The following is a 26,494-nucleotide window of genomic DNA, read 5'->3' on the forward strand; positions in this document are numbered from 1 at the left end:
GAGGGAGGGTCTCGTGACTCAGACACAGCCCGGCCCACACGACCTGCCCCATGGCACGCTGCTGGCACAGCCCCCGCAGCCAGGCGCCTGCCCTGCGCCCACCACAGCGCTCGTGTGCTCCCGCCGAGGCAGCCCTGCCTGCTGAGGGCGCCGTGAGCTGCGCTTTAACGCGAGACCCTGAAGGGGGGCAGGTGCAGGAGGCTCTAAGCCGACAGCACTGCCTGCGTTCGCACGCAAGCGAACGCCGTGTGACCCAAGCCAGCGCCAGACACTGCACGGCCAGGAACTGGCCCGGCTCCCCCCTCTCCTACTCAGCCACGTCCTAGCCCGGCTGCCTGGACTCTACTCTACCCTGACTAACGCACGTGCCCTGATTCCCAGAGACAGCTGCTCAGGGAGCACGAGGCATTGACAAGAATGCTGAATAAAGCATCAAGAGACAAATCCATGATCAAAGCCTGCAGCGCGCTGGAGGAAGAGGAAGAGGACGAGAGACGTCCTCAGCCCGTGGAAGCGAAGAGACTTCAGAAGGCAGAGCAGGGAGAGTCTGAGAGGAGATGGGAACGGCACAAAGGCAGCATCGAAAGCAGCCTGTCCCAGGGAGGAGCCTCCTGCTACTGGGCCTGCTCGGGAAACGGGCACATGCAGGGCGGTGCCAGTGTCTCGTATTCAGCGAGCACGCCGGGCGGCTCAAACCCAGCGAGCTGCGAGGTCCACACAGCAGGACTGCACGTTCCTCTTCCTTCGGAGGGGCCCAGGGGAGCCAAGCACAATTCAGACGCCTCCTTGTGACCAGTCTGGGCCACCCCTCTCTACTCACATGCCCCCATATCCAAACTTCATGCTCCTCTGGGTGCTGCACCTGGGGGCTAGGCCAGCCCCCGTTGTGCACAGAGGCAGAGGGCCCTGGGGATTCTCATGGCAAACCTGTGCCAGGCGGGGCGAACGGACCTTGCTCTGCAGCAAGCAGGTTAAGAACCTGCCCGAGGTGGCTGAGCCAAGGGCCGGGACCAAGAGACGCCCTTGAGCTGGGCTCAGCTTTCCAGAACCACTGCCCTGGCCCCTTGACAGCAGGGACTCGGTGCCAGGCCTGGGGCAGACTCGGCCTACCAGAAACCTGTTCGCTATTTGGACCAGCCCCCTGAAACAAAACAGGGGGTTGCCCTGCCTGCCTCCAGCTGCAGATTCCCTGATCCATCTCACTACACCAGGGTCAAACCGACCCTGCAGTCTGAGAGGTCCCCACGAGCATCAGCCCTCCCCCAAGCCAGGAGGGGAGGGTCCAGACACCCCGTTCTGTATTGCAAATAAATATTTATTGGGGGGAGGAAGATGTTAGTCCCAGAAAACCTCCACCATCACCAAAGCAGAAATAACTTCCCTGCTGGGCCCTGGCACTGCGGGCTGGGAGTATTAAATATGGCCCCACAGACCAGGAGAGAGAGAGACAGGAGCTGAATCTAGCCCCAGCCAGACAAAACTGGAAGCGGCTCACAGGCGGGGGCCAGTCCGCCCTCGAGCTGTGATTATTTCTGAGGCTCCAGCTGGAAGCACAGAAGGAAGTGCATCCCCCTGGCAGTCACCCCCGCCATCCAGGTGCATTTGGTCAGGTCCCCGCGACGGGACGTCCGGGGCCATTCTTGGTGCAGGAGTCCCTCATTCATGCGGCAGGGTGCAAACCGGCAGCATTTTGGATCAGCATCATCCTGCCATGGAGTCTAGTGGAAGTGTGAGGGAGGGAGGGAGGGAGGGAGATTGCAGCCCCCCCACAGGACCGAAAGCAGGATCCAAACTGCTGTGGGTTGTTTAGGGCTAAGGATTTTCTCTTGGATGCTCCAAGAACCGGAGCTGGCCGGGGAATCCTGTCAGAAGATGTGAACATCAAAGGCCTCTGAACTGGGTGAGGTGGAGACAATCCGCGGGAAACCTCCATTCTCGGAAGGAAACAGGGCCTGCGACGTTCCCGTGGATGTCCCGAGCAGAGCGGCTGGGGAGCTGTGGAGTTGCAGGTCAGGGGACAGATCTGAAACGAGGTGCAGAGGGGCCTTGGGATACACGGGTTCAGGTAACAGGTGTCACGGGCCTTAGGAGGAAGGGAAGTTACCGCAAAACAGGCCAGCCCAGCCTCCCTCCTTCTCTATCAGCTATTCCCTGGGCAGCGCACCCGAGCTGGGCCAGGGAACTGACTCGAGGAGACATTGCCAGTCTAAATAGGAGTGAGTGGCAAGCAGCTGCCCTGGGAAGGGAGGGAGCCGGTGAGACGGAATGGAGAGAGAATCACCGTGAGCAGGACCAGCCTTGTCTCCTCACAGCTTACAAAGGGCCAAGAGTTTGGATCCCTCCTTTGTGGGAGGGGGGCAGAGGAGGGGAGGGGGCACATGAAGTACCCCCTTGAGCCCCATCCAGCCCATGTCAGGCAGACAGATGGGCCAAAGCAGCTGAGTCTCTGGAGGGAGGGAGAAGGAAAGGGGGGGGGGGGGGTCACACTGCGGAGAGCCCCTCCCTTTAACACCGACATCAAGCCAGAAGCTTCCACGTGGACCACCTCCCACAGGTCTCTAGCTCCCCATAACGTCTGGGCTAGGAAGGGCCCTGGGCAGCCCTGGCTGACTGGCAGCAGCTCCCCTGGCCCAGCTGTAAGTGCCCGGAGCTCTCACTTCTCCTCCTTCGTGGCCAGTCTCTGTTGCCGACGTGCTTTCTTCTGCAGCTTCCTCTTCAGCTGAAGCTGCTTCTTCTCCTGCAGCGTCTGCTGGACCCTCTGGCGGAACTGCTTGTTCTTCTTCTTGATCTTGGCCAGCTCCGCCTTCCTCTTTGCCTCCAGGTCTGGGTCCTGCAAGGGCAGACACCAAGGAACTGACGACCTGCAGCACTGTTAGGTCAGCCCTGCCCCACTCAAAAGGGCCCCTGGCCGTCCCCAGCCGCCTGTCCATCTCCGGAGACACTGCCCCTGGTTATTCATGCCCTTCCAGCACCCTCTGACTCTGCTTGCCCACCCTACTGCCATCCCCTTGCTCGTCCATTCTCCACCCACTAGGAGACCTGGGATGAAGTGTCAGGACTCCTGGGTTCTATTCCCAGCACTGCCCCTGCCTTATGTGCAAATCTGGCCAAGTCACTTCCCCGCTCCGGTTCTCCCATCCCACCCCGGACGTCCTGTTTTCCCAGCACTGCTCTGCACGGACATTCCCCTCTGGGCTCAGCTGCTGCCCGCTTTGCTCATTCTGCTCCTCCCGTCCCTGCCAACTCTCCCCCCCGGTGGGCTGCGAGTAACGGCAGAGTAACTTAGTGTAAAGTCTCTGTACAGCCCACCTGCTCTGGGCGGCACGGCTGACTGACCCCGGGTCTGAAAGACGTTGGTCAGTGTCTTGTCCTCATTCTCCTCTCAAGGCAAACAGATGCCCCTCGGCGGGGAATGAGGCAGAGGCAGCGCGGCAGCGACGTCTCTTGCTCTGGGACAGGTCAGCACTTGGCCTGGCAGGAGCGGCTGTTGAGCGTCACTCACCTTCCCTTCCAGGATCATTTGCTTCCGCTTATTGATTTCCTTCTTCTCGTCAAAATCGGTCGCCTCCAGTTTCTGCCAAAGCAAAGTCCAAAAGCAGGCTCAGGAGCCAGGCACTCGGACTGGCCCAGAGAACGGCTGCAGGGCTCTGAGGAGGGCTGTGGGTCTGAGCAGAGTTCGGACGGGCGTGGCACCCGGCAGAGTCTCGCTGCAAAGCCCACGCCCACAGCGCACGCTGGAGCAGGTCAACCATCACCAGCACAGCACAGCCCAGAAACGCAGAACAACAGAGCTGGGCCCCTGCCCCAGCAACTGTATTAGAAACCCCCCGTTCTGCACCGGCCTCCCCTAGAAAACGGAGCAACACGTTCCCGAGCTCCCCCCACAGCTGCATCTCGAAGGAGGGGGCTGCACATCCCGCCAGAGCTAAAAGCACATGGCAGGTTAGAGGGGGCAGCGTTTTGGTCACGCCCACCTGTACTGGGAGCCGGATCCCAGGCCAGGCCCCCTGCGCCGCGCTGACTTACTATTTCGCATTCCCGCCGGGCGACGTTCACCTGGGTGAGGATGTTGAGCACGGCACGCTCCTCCACCGAGAACTCCTGCAGCTTCATCTCTAAACACCACATGAGACACGCACAACTCAGGGACTGCAACCAGACCAGGGCCAGCCCTCAGCTGGTCGGAACCAGGCTCATTACGGACTCTGTGCGCTCCGGGGAACTTCCCCGTTCAGCATCACTGGAAACAATGGGGCCACTCCTCCCACGGCAACCGGAACCAGCCCTCCCTAGCCTCTTCAGCCAATCACCCCACGGAGCCGAGACACCTGGACCCCCAGCCACTGCAGCTTCCACGGGTGCAGGAGGCTGCTCCACCCCTGAAGGAGTGCTGCGTGGTGTTCAGCAGCTGCCACCCTCCATCTGCGGGGGGGAGGTGCAGCCCTGCGAAGGCCTTTGAGACCCCGCTGGGTAGGAGGTGCTGTGTGCAAGTCACGCTACTGGAGTCTCAGAGGGCAGGTTTGGTGAGGGGGCCGCTCCCACCCAAGCATCGAGTGCGCTACGCGGGGGAGGCTCAAAGCTACTAGATTTGCCGGGTCTTGGCTGCAAAGTCAGGGGAGAGAAGCTGTTTTTCGGATACCAGGAGGCTTCTGCACCATACGCCCTGTGCTGGGGCTGCAGGGCACCGGAGAGAGCAGCCCTGCCTGTGCTGATACTCTCCACTTACTGATCTGCTCCTCAATAGCATGCACCAGGTGGATGTCGTACTGCGTCACCAGCGTGATGGCAAGCCCGTGCCGGCCTGAGGGGGGAGAACCAGAAGGCAGCCGGTGACTGAGTGAACCGATGAGCCGGGATGCCCAGTGTTAGCCGTAAGAAAGGAGAAGGAAGGAAGAGGGAGCAGGGGAATAACCCACCCTGAGGCTCCACTCGCCCCCAGGAATTAGCACTGGGCAACGAGCCAAGGCCTATAGGAGCGGGGGGTAGGGGGAGGGAGGCAGGGCGTTCTGCTTGCCCTGGCTGCTGTCAGAGGTGGGACCAGCCAAGGCCAGTCAGCTCTGTGACCATGAAGGCAGGACACTGGATCCGTGCTCTGCTCTGCCACGGACGCAGCGGAGCTGGAGCTGCCTCACAGCCAGCAGAGGTAGGCGGGGGAATGCAATGGCCTGTGATATACGGGAGGTCGGCCTAGCTGGGTCTGGTCCCTCCCTTCTGGTCAAACTCCTGAAATGACGAATCAGGGGAGAATCCCACGACCAGGTCTCCCTGGTTACTGTGGCACAACCCTACACACCCCTCTCGCCAGCCTCACCTGCACGGGCCGTCCGGCCCACCCGGTGGATGTAGATTTTTGGCAGGCCTGGGGTGTTGTGGTTGATGACGACTTGGACCGTTGGGATGTCTAAGCCCCTGGAGTACAAGCAAAGAGAAGGGGGCTGGGGTGGCAGCAGCTGGGCATGAACAGCTGAACCTCCTGTTCTCAGCTCTCCCCAAGAGCCCTTGGAGAATCAGACACTCCTGGGCCCTGCAGTCACCAGCCCAAGTCGATTCCAGGGACATAACCATCTCCACAGACAGTCCTCAGAGCCACGGGACAAGACAGCCTGCCCCTGCGTGTCACTCTGCTGCCGTCAGCTGCCTGCCACGCCGCTCGGGGCCCGGGGGCTGCCCAGCCACTCCCGCAAGGCAACCTCCTAGCAATAGGTGGACTCGCGGGCGACAGCGTGAAAAGACAGAGGATGAGCTGAGAGTCCAGCTGCAGCAGGCACGTGAGCGAGCTCCAGGGCATTCCCTAAACTGGGCTGTGACTGAAGGGACCAGCCCCCTGCCCTGACCCAGACAGGACTAAGAGCTCCCCTCTCCCAAACCCCACCCCACAACCCTGCTGCTCAAGAAACTGGCTGGAGGTTTGTAGCTGCAGAGAGCAGCTTCCCTTTCTCTTACCTGGCAGCCACGTCAGTGGCAATGAGGATCTTAAAGATGCTGGACTTGAATTTTGCTAAAGCTGCAAAGCGCTGCTTCTGTGAAGGGAGAAGAGTCTGGCTTAGGAGCACGTTAGCCCTCAGAGGCCGCAGGCCCTGCACAAATGTTTGGCTTCAGGGAAAACAGCGATAAGAAAAAACGCGTGCGTCCCTGCCGAGGCTTGCAGAGGGCAGGCGAGGAGCGAGCGAGCTCAGCAGAGGTGGGTTTCTGAAGCCGGCACAGCACCCACCTGCCTTGCCTTTTCTGTGAGACGCTCTGCGGGAAGAGAACAAGTCAAAAGCCAGGCGCCTCCTGAACGTCCTGGCTCAGCAGATAAATGTGTGAAAGCCTGAAGCCTTCCTTCTGCAGCACAGCCAGGACGTGCACTCCTTCTCACCAGGATGCTCGGTGTCCCACCACCCACTGCCCAGCCCGCTGGGCCGCTCACCTGCTTCATCATGGAATGCAAAGCCACCGAGGGGAAGTTGAACTTCTTCAGCATCATGTTCAAGATCTGGCAGTTCCTTCAAAACAAGAGACGTTCCCTGTCACACCCCTGACCCCTGGGGAAGTCGATGGCCTGGAACAGAACCTCTCACATTCCAGATACACAGCGCCCTGGGTATGGGGTGCAAGCCGGGTCCTATTCCATGTTGGCACTCACTCACATGTGGACATTGGATTGGTTTTAGAGAGACAAAGAATTTTGGTCAGGACACTGGGGAGCCCAGATTCTTTGAAGAGCACCCTGGGATTTCCCATTTCACCTGGGACAGTCACATCTGGGCTTAAATCCCTGCAGCTGGAGTCCCCGACAGGAAGGAAAGGGTGAGGCAAGAGGAGAGGATCGTAGACAACTGGAAGGGACCTTGAGTGGTCACTCTGTCCATCCCTCCACACCGAGCCTCCTAGACTGGAGAGGCCCAGCGACTCTCAGCACGGCAGTGCCCAGCACAGCGGGAGAGGAGCTGTGCTCACACCCCTCCGCCCACTGCTCGGTCGGGACTAAGGCAGGTCAGTGGAGAAACTTCGGGTTGTCCCTTCCACAGCACGCTATGTTTCTGGGCACCGTGAAGCACTCACATCTCCCAGGAGGCAGGAAAGGGCTCTGAGCCCACGGGAGCGCTGTCCAGACGAGGGGAGCACGTGCCTTTCTGCTTTACTGTAGTTAGTGGGGAGCCTGGGGTCTGAACTACCAAAGTCAAAACATTCACGTGGCCATGGCCAGATCAATCAGCAGGAGGCTCCGGACTCACTTGCAGGTGCTGGTGAAGATGATGATGGACCAGTCCTCGTGCTCATCCTGGAAGGTCTGAATTAAATGGACAAGGTAGGCGTCCTTGACTTTCTCCGGCACGAGCAGGTAGCGCTGGACCAGCTCGTCCACGGTCCGCACTCTGTTTGGGAGGGGAAGGGCCATTATCCGGAGAAGCTGAGATGGGTCAGATTTGGGGGAGGCGAAGGAGTCAGTGGGGAGATGGGGCCACGAGCAGAGGATGAAGCCAGTTCAGTTTTAGCCAACTGCCCAGGATTCTCCCCTCAGGCCCAATCACTGGCAGTCCCTCGAGCCTTTTACTAATGGGACTAAAACTAACAGAAAGCTGGGTGCTGGGGGAGGCAGCCTGTCCGACTGGCTCCCCAGGTTCTGAGGCCAGGGGCTCCAGGGCAGCCGGACTCCTTAATACACTGTAATTGCCATGACTGAGCTCTGGTTTTTGCCCCCATGAACTATGTGAACATACAATACAATTCAAGTGGAATTGACCATTTCAGCTATGTCCAGCTCTGTCCTAGTGACCCACCTTCAGCTGCAGGCCACAAGGTACGGCCACAGCACTGGGGAAGCTGGGGCGAAAGAAGTGAGGATCAGCATTTCCAGCGCCAAGTTCCCCGCACCTAACAGCATAGGGTGTGACTGGGACTGAGAGTCAATGGGGAGAGAAGGGAGCCGTCTCCCATCTCCAGCACAGACCATTCCCCTGCTGCCAAGGCAGTCATTGGGGGGGGGTGGGTGTGGGTGTGGGGGGGGGGGGGGGCAGTGCTCCGACATTCACAGCCTCCACGTTGTACACGGGAGGGACACCACGACACAGCAGGAGACTTACTCAGCCTGAGACTCCCAGAAGAAGGGTTTGTTCATGGCGAGGCTCTTCAGCTCGTTCAGCGTGTCCGTCAGGGTCGCACTGAAGAGCAGCGTCTGCCTGGTCCCTGGAACAGCCCCCAGGATCACCTCCAGGTCCTTGGTGAAATCAGTGCAGCCCTGTTCCAGCAGCCGGTCAGCTTCGTCCAAAACCTTCACACGCAGCCAGAGACAAGCAACACGAGCCAGCCTGAGAGGAGCAGCACCACGAGGAGGGGTACGGTCCCAGAGCCAGCCAAGCCAGGCTCTAACACCCAGGGCTAAACCACTGCCCCTGGGCCTGAGTTTCCCCACCTGTAACCCAGGGAAGATAATCCTCACCTCCCCCAGGCTGTGCGTACGAGAAAGCAATGCTTGTAAAATATGGGCTGTTAAGTGTTATCAGCACATGGAGTCGACGCAAGGCACGGCAGACGGCTGTACAAGAGAGACCGTTTCACAGCAACACAAGAATGATACCTCGTGCAATTGGCCCCTGACAGTGTCTGCTGCACCTCTGAGCCCCCAAAATGCTTCCCCATATTAAAGCTACAGGGCAGCGAGCAGCATTGGGGCAAAGTTACCAAAACCAGCTGTGGTGAGGCTGCACAGTGGATACATGAAGGGATTCACATGTAAGATGTGCAACAAGGAGACAGAAGCGAAGGATTGCAGGCAAGACAAAAGAGGCTTTTGCATGAAATCTGTTCTAGGGCACAGAGCTGCAGCCAGGCTGTTTCCACTAAGGCAGACACCATCTGTAATTCAGCACCCGGACGTCTTGAAGAGGGGCGGCTCACAAATCCCATCGACTCCTTCTGCAGAGTCCAGGTCCCCGTCTGTGACAGCCTAGTGCTGGTGGGTCGGTGACTGGTCAGCCAGTGGAAAACTCAAGCATCTGCAGCACCTGGCCCAGCCCAAGGTCTTGTTCCCCAGATGCAGCAGGTCACTTTGATTGCTCCCATGTCTAGAAAAGGGAGACTGTCTTAACAGCAGGAAAGGAGCCAAGGAGCTGCCTTACCAAGAACTTTATCTTTCTGAGGCTGAAGGTGCTGGAGCTGCGGAGATGATCGGCCAGCCTGCCGGGTGTGGCAATGACAACATGGGGCTTACGGGACAGCTCCAGAGCCTGGGCCACCATGTCTGAAACAACACCAAGGGAGCAGAGTTATACGCCACCAGGCAAGGAGCTGGGAAAGCAGCCAGCCTGCTGGAGAGATGTTCAGGGCCCTAAACCCACACTGCAGTAGGAATGAAGGGTGCCCAGCATCTCACAGGGCCAGGCACTAAAACCAGGCATTACAGAGAGGAAGAAGCACAGGAACCACTGAGACAAATAGGCTCCCTCTTAAACCCGCCTGCTGTTTGGGACTTTCAGTATCATTTATTTACCAAGGATCATTAAACGTTGGCCCTCTCCAACCCGGTTCTCTCCAGCTACTTAACGTAGCAATAAAACAACTAATGACGCTAGGATGTTTAAAGCTGCCTAAAGGAGTCTTTGAAAATCCCAGCCCGAGTGAAATGGAGACACCTGCCTCCTTTCCACAGCATCGGTCCGACACGTCCTCGCAGAGTATGACAACTCTGGGGCAGGAGGAGAATGTAGCGTTTGAGGGAGACAGGCTCTCACCTCAACTGAAATGCGGGATACCAGGTGATACATGAGGACTCGTGACAATGACGTTACTTTTTTTTAAAATGCTTGCCTCATCCGAAGGGTGAGGCTGGGCCTCTCATCAGCAGACATGGGCACCCAAGTGTTGCTTAACTTGGCAGTTTACTAAGAGGCACTTGAGGGCTGCAGTTTGTTTCTTAATCAACAACAAATCACACAACCAGCAACCGTAACGTCTGCTCAGGTTGTCCCTTCAATGACAAAGTACACCAGCTACAAAACCCCAAACCTGATTAGTTTTGCCCTCCTCCTGTGGTTGCTGGGAAGGGACAGCCATACATTAAATATAAAGAAATCTGGCAAAGGACCAAAAAACCACCATGTTTTGGTGCATTTCTGGTGAGTATAAGGTTTTACTGGAACTAGAGAATTCCACATCTTTTGGACAAGCACAGTTTCCCTAAAGCCACCTTTTCCTCCTCAATCACTGCACAGGTTTCAAAGCCATCAGTGCTTCGAAACATCACAGCCCCTTAGGGCGAATCAGACACTGAACTGTGCCTAGTCATCTCAGAGAGTCCAATTTATAACCAAGACACACATACCCATCCCTCCAACGATGATGCAGTCCTTCAGACCAAGCGGCTTCCCCAGAACACGGAACTGTTCAGCAATCTGATAGGCCAATTCCCTGTCAGAGAGAAAGAAAAAGGGAAAAAATAGGACATGAAAATATTACAGAGGGTTAGATTTATTCCCATTGTCATGGATGGCTGGTCCCTTTAAGAGAATCAAAGCCCAGTCTTCCTATGACAAACATGAGCCCACCTCAGCCCACATGTGAGCACTTACCCGACAATCAGCCTGCTAGGTAATTAATTGACTAATGAGCACCAGGGCCTGCAAAGGCCACCAGAGCTCAGTTAAAAAGAGGCACTCCTAAAGAGAAGCACCCAGAGACACCAGCAGGAGAGTGTTGCTACCTGTTCAGCTCTCCCAATCCAGGGACAAGGACTAAGGTAAAAAGGGAACTGGCTGGAGAGTGCAGGTGGCCTGAATTAACCCACACAGCCCAAGAAGAAGGGCTGTAGACCTCCTATGCCAAGAAAGAAGCAGCTTGAGAGGAAATCCCCTCGGCCCCAAGGAGGGCTGAGAAGCCCTCTGATCCTGAGGGGAGCTCTTCTGGGGGAAGCTAAATTAAACTAAGTAAACTGGGCCCCAGGAGAAGGGGAATATTGTTTAACGATTCTGCACTGCAGGAGAAGGGATTACTGAGGGGATCATGCTAGCAGGGCCTTGCCATAGCATGAAGGGAGCTCTGGGGCAGCACAGAGCCACGCTCCTGTGTTCAGCTACGGAAGAACAGGAATGCAGGGAAATGGCAGCTGGAGCCAGGAAAGTTGTTTGCCCAACATGTTCCCCCTGCCTTTGGCAGGTGGGAAAATGTCTGTTGAGATGCCAGGGTTGTACTGAATTTACATTGCAGGAGATCAGTGATGAGAGAATGAAAAGGCTGGACTTCTTTACCATAGAAAGACAAATAACAGGATAATATTAAAATGCATTAAACAAAGAACGGTTTAGAGAAGGTGCACGTCACTTGTCCTGATCTCAGCACTGAAACTAGGGAACAGTCAAAGCAAAAGGCAGCGAATTCAAAACTGGAAACACTTTTTTCAGACAGACGCCCACTTAGATGGTGGGAACTCATTGCCACAGGATGTCCCTGTGAAGAACTTACTAAGATTCAAAGGGAAAGTAATTTCTACGGGTATCAAGAACATCTAGAGTTACAACTGCCACAAAACAGTTTTGGAAGGGACAAAAATCTCATCTCTAACTAGGAGGCACAAACCCTTCAGGGGAAGGAGACTGCACCCTCCACTTACAAAGGGGTTTCTTGCACCCTCCTGTGGGGGGCTAAGACACTGCCGGAGCAGGGAGGTGCTCACGGGCTTTGTCATCTCCCTGAGGCGGGAGCAGCACGAACACCTCGTAGGGCAAGAATCCGCCCTCGCCTGTCACAGGCGATAAAGGGACCCCTCAGAAAGCCCGTGAAGGAAGGGAGGCGGTTCCCCTTACCTGGTGGGGGACAGCACCAGGCAGAATATGCCATAGGGGTCCTCGGAGAGCTTCTGCAGCACCGGCAGGACGAACGCAGCCGTCTTGCCGCTGCCGGTCTTGGCGCACCCCATGCAGTCGCGACCTGCGTGCAAGAGCCCAGCGTGCAGGGAACCGGCTGCAGCGGGGCACGGCCCCGGGGAGCGGAGCGGGGACAGGCTCTTCGCTCAACCCCTCCCCCACCCCGGCCAGGGACCGTTTACAGCCCGAGAAACAGGGTGTGGGGGCGGGGCGGGGAGAATGAGTGCCCGGAAGGGGATGAAGGGCCCCCGGGGGGAGAGGAGGGGACAGGGCCCGGGGGGCCCGAGGGGGGGGAGGGGACAGCGCCCGGGGCCCGAGGGGGGGGAGGGGCCAGCGCCCGGGGCCCGAGGGGAGGGGAGGGGACAGCGCCCGGGGCCCGAGGGGAGGGGAGGGGACAGCGCCCGGGGCCCGAGGGGAGGGGAGGGGACAGCGCCCGGGGCCCTGAACCGCTCACCCTGCAGGATGGGGGGGACGCAGGCGGCCTGCACCGCGGTGGGTCGGCCCATGCCCAGCTGCTGCGCCTGCTCCACCAGCCAGGCGGCCAGGCCGAGGTCGCGGAAGCCGGACATGGTGACCGGACACGGGGACGGACGGACCGACCGACCGACCGCACCAGCTCCTCCTCGCCGCGCGGGCGTCGCAGGCCACGCACAGAACCCACTTCCGGCGCCGACGATATACGTCACAGGCACCGCTCATTCCCATTGGCTCCTAGCTGTCAGGCCGCGGGGGAAACTACGCCCCCCTCCCGCGGTGTGCCCCGCCCAGCACCCACTTCCGGGACCGAGGTTTGTTTTACATCCCCGCCCTCTCGCAGCCCCTGTGGTGCCGTCCTTAGCGTGCGCCCGCCGGAAACTACGACTCCCAGCGCCCCCTGCGCGAGGGCTGCTTCCGGAGACGTGGCCGGCGCTGGGGAAAATGGCGTCCGCGGCGGCTGCGGGCCCGGCTGGGCCGGGGGGGGAGGCGGACGAGCTCTTCGACGTCAAGAACAGCTTCTACATCGGCGCCTACCAGGCCGCCATCAACGAGGCGCAGCGGGTCAAGGTGGGGCTGCGCTGGGCGGGTCGCTGGGCCCCGCTCCCAAAGCGCCCCCGCCCGCCCCAGCGGGGTGTCTCCCCCCATCTCCTCACTCCCCCAGCCCCGCCCCCCCAGTCTCCCCTCCCCCATCTCCTCACTCCCCCAGCCCCGCCCGCCCCAGCGGGGTGTCGCCCCCCCATCTCCTCACTCCCCCCAGCCCCGCCCGCCCCAGCGGGGTGTCTCCCCTCCCCCATCTCCTCACCCCCCAGCCCCGCCCGCCCCAGCGGGGGTGTCTCCCCTCCCCCATCTCCTCACTCCCCCCAGCCCCGCCCGCCCCAGCGGGGTGTCTCCCCTCCCCCATCTCCTCACTCCCCCCAACCCCGCCTGCCCCGGGGGGGGGGGTGTCCCCCCTCATCTCCTCACTTTCTCTAGCCTCGCTCACCCCAGTCAGGGGAGGGGGGCTGTTCCCCCTCCCCCACAAATACAAATTCCACCACCACCCCCTGGCATGGGGCGGGCATCTTCCCCCTTGCTCTCGCAGGCGTTGCATCTACTCTCCCCCCCATGTGGACAGACTCTAGTGGGCCTCCCCACACACATCCTCCCCCAGGGCAGAGGCTAGGGTCTCGCCTCCTGGCTACAGTTCTTGTTCAGGGCTGTGTTATTGTAGGGCCAGGATTTATTGTTTCAGGGATCCGGCAGTGCTGCACAATGAATCTGTCACCCCCTTCTTTTGTCTCTTTAGCCGTCCAGTCCAGAAAGGGAGGTGGAGCGGGATGTCTTCTTGTACCGAGCCTACGTCGCCCAGGTGAGATCACGGGCTCTGTATGGAGAGGGGCCCAGGGCTGAGCGCAGGGAGCTCTGAGTTCAAATCCAGCACCTCAGCCTCTTGAGGTCTGACACCGATTCCTTCTGCAGGCTTGGGGCCCATCACCTCCACCCAGACTAAAAAGGTGATGAGCACAATATGAATGATACCGTATTCCCCCATCTTTGAAATAGAGGTAATGCCTCTCCCCTCATAGGGGTATGCAGGATTAGTCGTGTCTATGACATGTTATAGGAGTCCCAAATAACATCAGTTGTGTGGAGATGTGCTTTTGCTGTTCTTTGTGGGTGATGGTGAGTTATATCTTTAACCAGTTATTTCCCATGTTCTCGCATGCCTGCTGCACTTCTCCCTGAATGCAGCCCAGGATAACCCACCTTCACCAAGCCTGGAATTGTCTCTGTCTGAGTTTATGTCCAAAATGTAAGGGTCTTTTGGTTTTAATTACAAATACTCTATTAACTTTTTATTTAGTGTTTTAAATACTTAATTTTCTCAATGGCAGCCTTTCTCTTGAAGTGTTGGGGAACCCCAAAAGTCAGACTTTTCTGCCACTTCATGTGATGTTAATGTTCCTTACAACTTTGTAACTTATATCATAGTGAACAGTTTTTTTCTTCTTTTCTTAAATTACTACACAATTTGTGTGTCTGCCCTCAACAGAGAAAATATGGTGTTGTTCTGGATGAAATCAGAGCCAATGCTTGCCCTGAGCTCCAGGCAGTGAGAATGTTTGCAGAATATCTTTCAAACAACAGTCAGAGGTAGGTCTGACATTGGATTACTGTAACAGACAAACACTACCCAGCAAAGAATTTGCTTCAGTAGTGGGAGCATAATCTTAGACACTGCTGCATATAGCCTGATCCTGCAATGAACGTCAGTTGGGTGTAATCCTAGGCTTGCATGGAACTCTCTTGAAGCCATGCAGGATGAAGGCCTATGTTTGTGCTGCTATCAGAGCTTTTTCTCTTGCTCCAGATTTAGCAGGTCATGATATGATTTTTGGCATAAAACTGATGCATGTGGGGTGGGAATGACTGAAGTGTTTTGGTGTCTTAACCAGTTATTCTCTGGTTTATTAAATGTGGGTCTATACATTTAACATTCTAGAGCAAAGTGTCTGTGGCTATGTTTCCTATACCAATGCACAATGAAACACTTCCAGTCGTCAGATGATAGATGAGTATTGAGGGCAGGTTTTAGCAATTCTTGCTAGTTGGCCTAACTGGCTTATCTGTCTAACTGCTGCTCACTGGTTCATTATTTGAAAATTGCATTGCATGCAGGATCGGTTCAGCTGACCTTGGTGGAGGAGCACATATAGTATTTGTCGCCATCTCCATTGCTTGCTTTCAGGCATTTGATATATTTTTGAAAAACACTATTTGAGCTGAAATTCTTCTGCCATGCTGTATTGTTGGCCATGCTTCGTAAAACTCCCGAGTTATTTTTGAATGTTGTGGATATGAAAACATTGCTCTTTTGCCAATGGTTTTTCATTCAAATAATTTTTAAAAGGCTGAATTAAAAAAATTCTATGGCCTTCCCTACTGGAGGTGACAGCCTTTGCCTTGGTTAGAAAACTGAATGATCTGTTCTGAAACTCACCAGCTCACTCTTCCCAGGGATGCAATTGTTGCTGATTTGGACAAGAAGATGGCAAAAAGCGTTGATGTGACCAATACGACTTTCCTGCTGATGGCTGCTTCCATCTATTTCCATGACAAAAACCCTGATGCAGCTCTGCGCACACTACACCAAGGGGAAAGTTTGGAATGGTAAGTGAAGCTCAGACACCTAGGCATCACCCACCAGTGTGTGTAATCAAAAATGTGCTCTGTGATGCAAGGAACTGTTGCCATAGAAACAGATGAAGTCTGACTTGTTTTCTAGAAAACAGCAAGCGATTGATCTGGGGATGTTAATGACAAGTAATCAGGTGTCCATCCCAAAATAAGACACACGTTCACCCAGTTTGAGGCTAAGGGAATTCAGGCTACCACATCTCATGCATGTTTTCAGTTTGTGAGATGGGCATTAGAATGCCACAGCCATAGAGCAATCAGAGTCCTGGAGCAGGCTTTCCTGTCTGTACCCGAATCACGCTGTCTGCTTTACTGCCTTGCCACTGCAAAGAGAGTAAGGTGAAACACCTGCTCTCACTCGCTAGCACCATGTCGCTGTGCAAAGCAGTAGACTTCCAAAGAGGCAGGCACTGTCCGTGCTGTGTACCCCTGCAAGGCTGCTTTTCGTTTTCCAGTGCTTTGAGTTGCACTTGACCCACAGTAGCTGAATGAAATTTGGCTGAAGTTTCTATAGTGGAGATCTAGGCACAAGAGCAGTGAGCAGTTTCTGGGGATTCTGAGTGCTGGGGCCTCTGCTGATGGTGTATTCAGTGGGGGAGGAAAGCCCCAGGACACCACAAAGTCGTGAAGGGTGATTTAGCTGGAATAGTGATTAAATATTTTATTAAATAAAAGGGGTTGATCTTGGAATCTTACTCCACAAATAAAACAGACGCTTGGCGATAACATGCTTTAAAGCACTGTTAGAAAGGGAAGCTGGGACCTAGGAAGACCTGAGTGTAGGACTAGACATCAGCTAAGCACGCACTCCCATCTTCCACCAAGGGCTCTGACAATTCTGTAGTGAGGCTGGGGGCCTGTGTTCCTAGGAGATTGGGGGGATGCTTACATTTCAGTCACTGCTGTGAGTGGGGAGCAACAAAGCCTCCAGTGCAGCCTCGATGTGCTTTTGTTCCCTACAGCATGGCAATGATGGTTCAGTTACTTCTGAAGCTCGACAGGCTCGACTTAGCCCGGTAAGCTTACGTCTTCCGTGTGCCACGTGGGTGCTGTAGCTTATTTGCATCACATGTGAAATTCCCTGGCTTTGTGTGGATTTACTTGCTCGTCTTGTCATTGACACCATGCCAGGAGAGGCCCTTAGAGAGGGGGTTTAATCCACCCAGACCTGTGGGAAGCCATTACTCAGCTCTGGTTCTGCCTGGGGGTCAGCATTTCAGGCTGATGGTCACAGGTGGACTGAGCAGGAGTCCCCCTTGGCTGGTGTGAACGCAGTGTGGCAGACCCTTCTCCCTCAGGATGCTGGGACCCTGGGACTAAAAGGGTAACTGAGTGCAGCTAAAGAAGAAGCAGGGTTTTAGGGTTTAGTCGTGACCTTAGTGGAGTGTTAATTGAACCTCTGATGCCTGGATCGCCTGCTGCCCCAAAGGGAAATAAAACAGCCTTCTGCCGACACCAGATCTGCGTCCCAAATGCTGCTCCCTTGTGGGTGAGATGGTTTCCACAGGGCTCCTCTCTGTAAATAAAATACTCTGGAGGTTTTTGTCCACACTATGAAGGTCAGTGAGCCCAGTGGCACGGTGCCTCTCCTGGGCGGGGAGGGTTGGATTCTGGGGAACCACAGCCTCAATTCACTGGGCTACAAGGGCAGCGAAGACCAGGCCTCTGCAGTGAGGGGGCTCTTTCTCCTACCTCAGGCCTTATGCTTGGGACTTACAGAGCAAACTGGACTGTGTCAGTTTCTCACTGTGTGGCCCCCATTTGTGTTTACTCAGCAAGGAACTGAAGAAGATGCAGGAGCAAGATGAGGATGCTACCCTCACCCAGCTGGCTACTGCCTGGGTGAATCTGGCTGTGGTGAGTATTGCAGGCCGAGATCCCGCTCTAACCCATGGGCGCTGCTTTCCTCTAATGCTCTTCACGTATTCTCAGAAATGCCATAAGTACATGAATCCATTCGCACTATGAGCTACTGAACGGGAAAGGCCACACTGGGCAGTAGAAAGAATCCTGATCTTCTCCAGGAAGTTGTCCAGTCAGACCCAAGCAGAGCGAGGTGGTGTTGGCATTTGAGCGCACCTAGGTGTGTGATGTACTGTTGTGGAACAGAACGGGTTTTGTGTCTGAAGGTGAGATGAATGCATTTCATGCATTTCATTGAGATCATCTCGTAAATGTTCAGGTACCTTCTAAAGCAGGGACTCCCAACTGCTGGTGTGTGTCCTTCAGGCTTCAGTGACTGGTAGTCTAGGTTCCCCATTCCTGCCTTGGGCCCCGATTCAGCAAGATAATTATGCACATGCCTAAGTTTTAGCACGTGAGTTGTCCCTTTTTGAGCACACAGACAATGCCATTGCCTTCAGTTAGGCAAATGCTTAAGTTCGTGGCTGAACTGGGACCTTAATGATGGCCTCTGTGCATCACTGCTTCCTACCAGTCATTCAGCTGTGCGTGCTTAAGTGGCTTAAATGGTTCTTGGCCTGTGCCAAAGTGTAGCCTCGCCTAATGTGAAGCGTGGGTGATAGCAAGAGGGGCCATAGCTGTGTGGGAGGCAGTGGGGCACTAGCGGATGTATCTGGGATCTTGGTCTGCTTAAACTGGAGCAGGTGCCTAGAAAAGCTGGGCCCCCATGTCTCAGAGCACAGTACTGGCGTGACTCCATCCCATTTCCGATCCGTCTCCCTTTGCCTCACTCTCCAGAAGGGCAAACAGCTCTCGCAGAAGGACTTGAAAATTCTTTTCCTTTAGCATCTTCCTTTACCATGTGAGTTTGCTTCCCCTGTCGGTGCCTAGGGAATAGCCATGTTTGCCCTCACAGACTAATTGGTTGCTTTGCGTGCGAGCCTTTTTCATGTGTTCAACTTGATCTTTAACTCAGACACAGAAGAGCTCCTCTTTCTCAATAGATGAATAATTCTCAAACGATTATAACATAAAATGGGAAGCCGCAGTCTGATAGATACTTCATTGCTGGTCATATTAGACCTTCGATGAAAATGTAATCATTTGTCTTTACGATTGAATGTTTTTGTGCGTACACATGATTCTATAAATAAAGCACAGCTTGAGCTAAGCCCACTTTCAGTGAAACAGGCTCGGTGGAATGTGTGGCAGCTGGCATTTATCAGACACCTGCAGGTTTGACTCTCTGATTTGTTTATGTTGTGCTGTGGTAGCTGCTTTTCACACTTCTGATTTCTCATCGCCCCCTTCCCACACGTTCAGAGAAACAGCTTGATGCCTTGAGTCTGTGGAAAGCCATTGGAGTTTTTGTGGCGCAGAGTCCTGCCTCTGCTCGCTGTTCATTCCCACCGCACTTTGAACTGTGTGCACTGCAAGTCAGTTACTCTGCCATCACTTGGCTTCTTCTGAACGTGCCAGTGTTGCTGTCGTCTAACAGAACAGCGAGGGCTGTGGAGCCCAGCTCCTTTTTAGATGCAGGTGCAGAGTCTCTGATAAATGGGACCATGCCAGAGCAAGCTTCCCTGCTGCCGATGTATCTCCACCCTGAGCAGGAGACCTAGTTCTAGAGGGCAGGAGGAGAGTTCAGTTTCCAGCCTGTCTGCTGGGACTACCCCAGAGGCGACAAATCTGGTTTTATGGGTTTTTTTTAATTACCTGGACATGTCGGTCACTAGGAACTGGACTTAGAGATCTCTTAACAGCCATCAGTGCTCTGCTCATGCCACTGTCTCCTGAGTCACTTTTAACGTCTCGTTCCTTTAATGTCAAAGCCCTCTTTCTAGGAGCTCAATTGCTCAGCTTCTCGGGAACAATGGAACTGCCTTCCCGTGGGGCGAAGCCTCTCCCTTGTAAGGGCTTTCTCGGGGACTTGCCGACTTGCCTCGGGGACTTGCCTTGATCAGATTTCACACTTGCAGGCCATGAACTTGGGAGCTTTCCGGTCCACTTGTGAAGCGCGCCCCTTTGACCTGGCTTTTCTCTCAAATGTGCACTTGCAATGAGAGGAGTTTAGCTCAGGAGAGAAGAGGGTGCAAAAGGGTCCTGAGCGAGTTGATGCTGGATGTTTTTATTCTAGAGGGTGAGCTGTACAGCGGTGAGGGACATGATGTAAGCACCTAAATGGAATAGAACCATATGAGCCACTGCTGACTTGGCCTGGATTCAGACTATTGACTTAGAGGTGAAAGGCTCCATATCCCATTACTAATGCCACAATCCATCCACTCTCTCAGTGACCCCCTTCGACATGTGATGATCTGCTTATTGTAGGTTTAAATTGCCAGGACCGAGGTGCTCACCTCTCAATCAGAAAGTGTGGGACAAAAAATAATAGTGTCAGGTGCTTATGACAATGTAGCATCAGCTTCTGGGAAGTAAATAATGTTTTCTCTGCCTTCAGTCTCATAATCTGGCGCTTGAATGGCTCAATAACACATGAGAGCGCAGCAGGCTGATGTGATCTAGGGACTGTGGAGAGGGATGCAAACGGAAGAAAGAAAACAATGGACCAAATCTTGTTGACTTTAATCAGGCAAAAACTCCCACTGACTTTAACAGGACCTTGGAAATCAGTTTTGCCCAGCCTACTGTTCTCTGCGGTTGCAGCTCTCCTGTGTGTCCAGATGGGAGGGCGACTTGTATTCTGCTTGATAGTTCTGCTCTATGTTAATGTGTGTGAATTTCCTTTAGCTGTGGGGAGAAATTGCTGTATCCTGTTGAGACAGCATTTTCTCTTGTTTTTCATGTGCCTTAGTAACCAGGACTGTAGTTAACTGTTTTGTCTCCTGTCAGTCACAAGGCAAACCTTTCTAAAATTATGCCAATGCACAGCAGTCTTCGTACAGGGGGTGGAGGGGAAGAAAGGGATGTTGAGAGCCAAGTCATTTCATCCCCAAAATTGTTAAAAATTTTATAGTCTACAAAAACAAAAAATGTTAGGCCAGATCTTAATCGTGTCTCTGCCCGTTCAGGGAGGTGACATCCATTCACTTAGTTAAATGGGATTCTTACTGTGCCTTAGGGGACACCAAGATTAAAGACATGAAAAATAGGTAATTTATGAATGTCCTATTAATAAAGGGAAGGTGAATTTGCTGGGATGAAATAAGCAGATGGAGCTGTGATGAAAGGACTGAGGGCAAGCGTCTCCGTTTAGAAGGATTTATACTCTTCCCATCGTCTTGGTGGAGCTGGAAGTCACCCCTCTTCCAGATTTGGGTGGATTTCAGTATCTGCTCCTGTCCCATTTCATTGGCACAACACCTTCATCGGAAGGCCTTAGTATCTTCAGCTCATATCATGCAGTCTGCTAAAGCATGGGTAGCAAAGCTGGTATTCTTCAGTTTGATGGTTATATTGTATTTGTCTTTGTGGCAGGACATTTTCAGAAGATCTTTAAAGTTCCAGTTCTGACTTTTTTTTATTCAGTTCATTTTCTGAGAGATCCCATTAGTTCCATCATGATTTCAGAGGAGTTGAAACTCCGTTTCATATTAACCCAAATGCTCCTGTTTTCTATATAGAGTCTGATTAAATTTAAATGAATCGTAGTTTTTTTTTTTTAACTAAAATGGTCATCAAAGAAGGTATGGTATTCTCTTCATAAGAACCTCTCCAAGGATTGTTGTCTTCCTTAGTCAGGTAAGGAGTTGTTTAAGCATGCCAGATTATTAATTGGGGAATCAATTAGTCTAAATATTTTTATAATCCAACAGGTTCAGATATTAGTGACTAGTTATTGCAAAGTAATTTGATTCCATATAGTTGACCACACATCTCACTATTTACATAGTGATATCGGGCAGTTGTTAAATCTTACTGCATAGTCCACTTGACTTATTACACCAGCTTCTGACATTCTTTTAAAGTAAAGAATTTAAAATCTGTCTTCACAAGACACAAACTTCCAAGTGGCTCTTAATATTTAATGGCTTTGCGCTTCTTTCTTCTGCAGCCTTGCTAAAGATCTGTACAGTTACAGGAGTTTCTGAATGCCAGAAACTGTTAGGCAGAGATCGTCTGTTCATTCAAACTCTGTAGACTTAGGTGGGGTCTACATCTGAAATTTAGATCTACCTAGTTACATCAGTCAGGGCTGTGAAAAATTTCACACCTTGTGCGACTGAGTTAGGTCGACCTAGCTCCTAACCACTGCATTGTAGATGCAGTTAGGTTGACCAAAGAATTCTTCTGTTGATCTAGTGACTGCCGGATGGATTTACTACAGCAATCAAATACCCCCTTCTGTCACTGTAGTGAGAGTCTGTGCTGCAGTGGCCTAGCTGAAGCACTGCTTGTAGTGTAGACAGACCCCCAATTTATAACCGCTTAAAAATTAATTGGGCAACCCAGTGGCAGATTCATTGAAACTGGCTGGATGGTAACTGGGTAAGACTATTTCTGAGCAAGCTGAGGTGGGTAGACTACGCTGAGTGGTCTGAATGTTGCTTTTGTGAAGAACAAGCTTCCTAGCTTTTCCAGCTGTTCTGACCATGGCGCACAGGCTACTGATGGATGGGAGATGATGACTCAGGTGACCTGTATTTAATCATGGGGTACCTCATCACTTAGTGTTTAAACCCTCACCCACAGCAGCACTAGAGCCTCCTTGGCACAGTGCAGCACAGTCACAGGTTACCTGTCCTGTTTTTTCACAGGGTGGGGAGAAATTGCAGGATGCCTATTACATCTTCCAAGAGATGGCAGACAAATGCTCATCTACCCTGCTGCTGCTTAATGGACAGGCAGTCTGCTACATGGCTCAGGGCAAGTGGGAAGACGCAGACAGTGTGCTCCAAGAAGCACTGGACAAGGTGGGTTTTCTGTCTGGGAGCAATAGAACCTTGGATTCAAATCTGCCACGCTGGAAAGAGGCAAGAGAAAAGGAGCAAGAATGTTCGCCATTAAACTTCATGCATGTGTCTCTTAACTGCTCCAAAAGCTCCTATTCTGTCATCGTGCCCAGGGCTGGCTGTTTGCAGCGTATGAGAATTCAGGACATGTTTTTTAATTTGTTTTCTGTCTAAACCCAGAGTCTGAGTCCAATTAATGTCCTCTGAAACATCCCCTTCAGCTCTGGGAGCTACAATGCTACTAATGAATTGTCCAGGCAAACTGTTGTTCCACTGCGTTCTCAGTCAGCTGACTTCCAGTTCAGAAACCCCCCACTTACCTGAATAGGTGGAGTCTGTTAAACACTTTTTAAAAAATGTTCTGCCCATGTCTCTAAAACTCGGGTCTGGCTGGTTTTGCCTCGTATAAATCCCATTTCAGAAGAGTGTTGCATCTCACGAAGATGTGCATTTCAGAGCAATCCTTGCACTTGGGTAGCTGGGCTCTTGGCCTTTGATAACCTGTCCTAGAACCTCGTTGGCCATGCTGCGTTCACCCAGGAACGCATTGCCTGTCACCTCTTGGTGCCTGACTCTTCCCCCATCTATGGATTCTTAAGGAGAAGCTGGTATCCAGTTGCAGAAACCTGCTGCACCTGGGTAAAGTAATGGGGAGGCAGGACAGATGGGTCTGATGTGTTTTCTCTTTATGCTTCCAGGATAGCAGCCATCCTGAGACCCTGATCAATTTTGTTGTCCTGTCACAGCACCTGGGTAAACCACCAGAGGTGAGGCTAATTCTGCTCGTCTAGGTACAGTACAGTGGGCGAGTGTGCTCCTGCAGTTAAAGTGGCTGTTTGGGGCCTCTGTGCAGATACCAGGCTTGCTTGGGTTTTATGTGCTCCTATCATAACTGGAGGGGGGGAACAAAATATTTTAGCCTACCTTGGCTAATCAGCAGAGTATTGTGCCACTGTCTACAACCCTTGCATTCCTGTGTAATTGAGAGGGACGGTTGGGATGAGGGAATGAGAGAGCCGGAGTATAAGACTGGAATTCCAGGCTTCCAATCTCATTTGCCACTGACTCAGAGTATGACCATGAGCACATCATTTAAGACCTGATTTTTCAAAGCTGCTGAGCTCCCATAGCACTCATCGACTTCAGCTGGAGCTGTTGGTGTTCGGGGCATCTGAAAATCAGGCTGTGACCCTCTCCCATCTGATGATACTTATTCTAACTGTTTCACTAGAGTTAGAATGCCTGTAAAGCACTCTGAAGATCAACTCTCTCGGGTGCCGGTTTAAGCTCTTAGCTTTTCTTCTTCTGATCTCAATGCTACGGTCTCATTTGTATCTCTTCCACCCAGGTTACCAACCGCTACTTGTCACAGTTGAAAGATGCACATAAAAGTCACCCATTTATACAGGAGTACCAGGCAAAGGTAACCAGTTCATTTCTTAATCTGAACCCACTTGTACTGTGAGTCACGCCGTTGGCTATATCATTTAGACTAGGGATTCTCAAGCTATTGGTCGTGAACCCCGAGTGGGTCATGACCAGATTTCAGGGAATCCTGCTCATGCCCCTGGTTTTACACTTCCATTCAAAAATGCAAATTGTGTTTCTGGCCTTTATGGTAGCAGAGGCAACCCTGAAAAAGTAAACCAAGTATAAATCAGAGAAGCAGTGCCTGCCTGAACATACAGTGATCTGAAGCATAGCTGTGAGTTGTGGGTTCTCAATCAGCGGTTTGTGATCTCTGTCTCCTTCCCATATTGCTTAAAGGGGGGGAGGTGAACCCTGTTTAGATAGGAGGGGGTTGTGCTGGGAAGGACCTCACGCAGAGAAGGTTGAAAACTGCGGATGTAGGGCATTTACAAGCTCAGAATGCTGCTCTTTTGCCCTCCTGAGGTGTTGTAGGCTTTTCTTTACCCACTAGCAAACAAGGTTTCAATAAACTTTCAGTAGCTAAAAACCAAGAGCCTCTATTTTTTTCTTTGTTTGACAGGAGAATGACTTTGATCGGCTGGTCATGCAGTATGCCCCCAGTGCGTGAGGACTCAGGGAGGCAAAAACAAGTGCAGATCCACGCTATGGTACCTTGGGAACTGGGGTGATGTGCAAAGTCTCTGTGGCCCTGTGGAAGAGAGTTCATTCTGCAAGTTGATCTGGCATCTGTCTCAGCGTGGCAGGGTCATGCACTGTCTGCAAGCCAATGTCGAGCGTGTATGTAACACATGGAGATGTGTAGCCTAGAAACCTATGTCCTGACTTAACTAGGTTCTAAACCCCTTGTTTAAAATACAGTGCATGTCAAGAGCATGCAACACTGTACCTTAAACATTTCCAATAAAGCCTTTTGTGGATCAGTGTGGCCCTTCTACTTCGTGTGCTGGAGTTATCTATAAGGTGACCATTCCTCCTCGATAAAACGTGAACTTTACCTCTTCCTTTCACTGCTGATCTTAACAGCTGCTTTGGGGACATGGGTGGATCTTGAATTACCACCTTTCTGCCCAGTCTGACCCCTGAGGGTTTCCAAGAGCATGATGCTGAGCATCTGCTCTCCCATGGACTTCAGCACCACTGCCTCCTGCTGCATCTCCCTAAAAGACCCATTGGAGATGGATGCACAACTTTCCCTGCCTCCAGGATGTCCTGGGATGCTATGGGTAGGAGGGAAGGGAAGATTCCCCAGAATAAAAGAAGCCATGTGCAAAGCACTCTGATTGCAGAGGGGCCGATATTGATCTCAAGGTAGTAAAATCTAGTGAGCTCGTCACAGGGACAGGGAAACATCATCTCTGACTGCAACAAAACATAGCGCGATCTGTGATAGCTCCTTGTCTGTCTGGCCCACTGTACATGTACGGGTGCCCTTGCCCAGATTTCATTAAAAGCTAAAGAACTGATCAGCGTGACATACCGTACAGCAAATGTGATGTAACGCCAAAAGATTGTGCCTCTCTGTAACCTTAAGTGCAGCTTACGCACCATGTAATATTACTGTGTATGTTGTGTTCTGATGTAATGAAATATTCTATTGCATCAAGCATGCAAGAGTCAGTGTGGGATCCTCAGCTGAGATTTTTCTAGTGTTTAACTATGCTTGGAGTCTTATGTTTGCCTCCTGCGTGAGGGTTACACTCAGCTGCAAACGTTTCTGGCTGGCTTCTCCTTTGTGCCCGCCTCAGTTGTGATTGCTCTGAAAGGGCTCATTGTCCCTTTCCTGGGCCTGTTTAGCGAGCTGCTATTTTCAATGGACCATTCAATGGATTCATGGTCCAGTCTTGAATGAATGTTCTCTTTGTGGAGCCGTCTGTGGGAGAGGTGAAAGGGGTTTGTGTTTTCAGTACAGCCATTACCCTCTTGATGGGCCATGATAAATTGACTTAAAAATTTAAACAATAAAAGCAAGTGGCAGAGGAGCACCCAGTCGTGTCAGCATAAAAAGGGGGGAATTTGCTAGCTAGCAGGACAAGTTTGTTCTATTACTGGAGAGTTCCCTGGATTTTCTCTAGTTGATCTGAGGGACACAAGTGCAAAATCTGACCCATTTCACAGCATGGTTGTGATCAAAGCAGTGACCTCAAATGGCATCATGCTTGTCCATATTCCTCTCCTTTGCCCTGTCAAACCCACTCAGGTTTACAATTCAACAGGTGAATTTTCCGGCTACAAAGTCCCGCGGGGTCTTTCTGCTTCTTGCATCAACCCCAATAATAAGGATCCTGCCACTGGAACTTAGTTGGTGTTTGGTTCGTTGCATGAGGCACAGCAGAACCCGGCTTGCCCTCCTGTAGCTGAAGTCTAATCGTACTGTGCCCTTCTCAATTTCCTGTTTGAGGATTTTGTAAATTAGAAACCCAAAAGAACTGAGTCTCATGGGTGAGTTCTGTAAGCTCAGAGGTATCGTCACGTTACAGATGGCCTGGGGAAGCTGAGGCACGGAGACGAGGACTAGCCTAAGGTCACAGGAGCCAAGGGCAGAGCTGGGTCTAGAACTGAGTTCCTGTCGGTCCCGTGTTCTATTTTAAACCCTTGTTGCAGGGCCAGCCTTCTGTCTGGCCTGGTTAGCAAAGCTGGGGCTGTACATTTCTCAGTGAAGTCAGCTGAACTGATGTCAAGGCACAGGGAGCAGGTCTGGGTGAGAAGGGCCCCTTGGCATGGCCCCTTTGCAGACTAAACATTGACTCAACATTT

At 52.8% G+C, this 26,494-nt stretch overlaps 2 protein-coding genes across 2 annotated transcripts; one reads left to right on the top strand and one right to left on the bottom strand.

Moving 5' to 3' along the window:
• On the bottom strand, positions 1-12,495 carry DDX49 (DEAD-box helicase 49). The gene is made up of 14 exons (XM_067560621.1): positions 12,295-12,495; positions 11,781-11,904; positions 10,304-10,389; positions 9,102-9,223; positions 8,067-8,254; positions 7,218-7,358; positions 6,410-6,485; positions 5,944-6,020; positions 5,312-5,409; positions 4,727-4,801; positions 4,027-4,115; positions 3,503-3,574; positions 2,658-2,830; positions 1-2,023 (listed from the first exon to the last, which is right to left on the bottom strand). Exons 1-14 carry the CDS (start codon positions 12,407-12,409, stop codon positions 2,011-2,013), a joined length of 1,449 nt encoding a protein of 482 aa, XP_067416722.1. The 5' UTR covers positions 12,410-12,495; the 3' UTR covers positions 1-2,010.
• On the top strand, positions 10,655-24,674 carry COPE (COPI coat complex subunit epsilon). Its single transcript, XM_067560634.1, has 11 exons — positions 10,655-10,717; positions 12,658-12,884; positions 13,603-13,665; positions 14,350-14,450; positions 15,315-15,467; positions 16,457-16,510; positions 17,270-17,351; positions 22,115-22,270; positions 23,008-23,076; positions 23,658-23,732; positions 24,300-24,674. The coding sequence occupies exons 2-11, from the start codon at positions 12,759-12,761 to the stop codon at positions 24,345-24,347; spliced, it is 927 nt and encodes a 308-aa protein (XP_067416735.1). The 5' UTR covers positions 10,655-10,717; positions 12,658-12,758; the 3' UTR covers positions 24,348-24,674.
• The last annotated feature ends 1,820 nt before the right edge of the window (positions 24,675-26,494 follow it).

The sequence above is a fragment of the Emydura macquarii genome, unplaced genomic scaffold, assembly GCF_026122565.2.
Source record: "Emydura macquarii macquarii isolate MOO-44397 ecotype Brisbane River unplaced genomic scaffold, CSIRO-AGI_Emac_v2 contig_306, whole genome shotgun sequence".
Lineage (NCBI taxonomy): Eukaryota > Metazoa > Chordata > Testudines > Chelidae > Emydura > Emydura macquarii.